Source organism: Trachymyrmex cornetzi, unplaced genomic scaffold (genome assembly GCF_001594075.2).
Source record: "Trachymyrmex cornetzi isolate Tcor2-1 unplaced genomic scaffold, Tcor1.1 scaffold392, whole genome shotgun sequence".
Classification (NCBI taxonomy): domain Eukaryota; kingdom Metazoa; phylum Arthropoda; class Insecta; order Hymenoptera; family Formicidae; genus Trachymyrmex; species Trachymyrmex cornetzi.
This window is the reverse complement of record NW_017298663.1, coordinates 564,457-565,636: the sequence shown is the minus strand read 5'-3', so window position 1 is coordinate 565,636 and position 1,180 is coordinate 564,457. Positions and strand designations below refer to the sequence as shown.

The 1,180-nt window shown below is 42.2% G+C and overlaps 1 protein-coding gene across 1 annotated transcript in view; it reads right to left on the bottom strand.

The window, feature by feature from the left end:
* LOC108764059 (pre-mRNA-splicing factor RBM22) overlaps positions 1-1,180 on the bottom strand; it is a 2,293-nt gene that overhangs the window by 196 nt on the left and 917 nt on the right. Inside the window, 1 exon segment of the mRNA XM_018512066.1 lies at positions 1-1,038. Within this exon segment, the coding sequence (XP_018367568.1) occupies positions 1-1,038 (1,038 nt within the window).

Sequence of the window (1,180 nt, the reverse complement as noted above, 5' to 3'; positions counted from 1 at the left end):
AGCTGCTGCTGCAGCAGCAGTTGCTATTTGTGGTGGAAACATAAACTGAGGAGCAACTGGTGGTGGTGGAATCATCATTGGCGGCATCATACCAGGAGTAGTTTGCAGATTGAAGAAGTTGCTACTCATGCTTTCCGATGGTGGTGGTGGTGGTAATGCGCCAGGTAATCCTGGGACAGGTTCGAGGATCTCTCTCGTTGCTTCTGCCGCCGATACCGTCTGCCTTCCCTGTGAACGGCCCCATTTTATAGTGAGCCGCCTTCCACCCAAAATTAATTTATTGAAGGTCCTTTCTGCTGCCGCTTCGGCAGCGCTTCTCTGCGTATATTGAATGAAGGCACATTGCTGACGCGGCACCATGGTCACTGAGCGAATCTCGCCATATTGATAGAAGTGATCGCGCAGCTGTTTCTCTGTTAATACGTCACCCAGATTACCAATGTATAACGTTGTGATGGATTTATCCTCTGGTGGATCTAGCTTAGGCATAGCTGCTGCTCTACGCATTAGTTTATCTGCCACTGGATCGTTGACGCCATAGTAACGATCTTTTATGTTCTGATCTGCCAATGGGTCATCAGGATCTGTTGGTTTCTCATGTCGATAAGGACATTCTTCGCCTCTTTTGCATTCACCCTTTACCCAAAATGAGCAAATGTGTGGCCTGTTTCTCTTATAATAAGGACTCGTCCTAGCCAGTTTCATCAACAGATCACTAGCCGCAGCAGACTTGCCTACAGCACCAGCAGGTGTTGTCGGATCAATTTTTCCAATTTCATTGTCTATGTTTTGTACATAGTATTCCTTATTTACATCCGAACGTGGTAAATCATCCTTAATTTTTAAAGCAGCATCGCGAACTTGAATAGGCAAACCATATTCCAAATCCAATAAACACGTTTGGCAGACATTCTTCAATCGACTGCATGTCTGACAGACTTCAGTTTTCTTAAATCTCATTCTTGCTCCAGGGCACCATCTAAATACTGTAAATGGTCGCATACATATCTTGCATTCCTTTCCATATTTCTCCTTTGTCTATAAATCAATTCAATTCGCATTATTTAATTAACAATTTTATTTATAATAAATGCGCGCGCGCACGCGAGTGTGTGTACATACATTTCATATATATGCTATATATATAAGTACATATATTTTATTTATATATATATATATA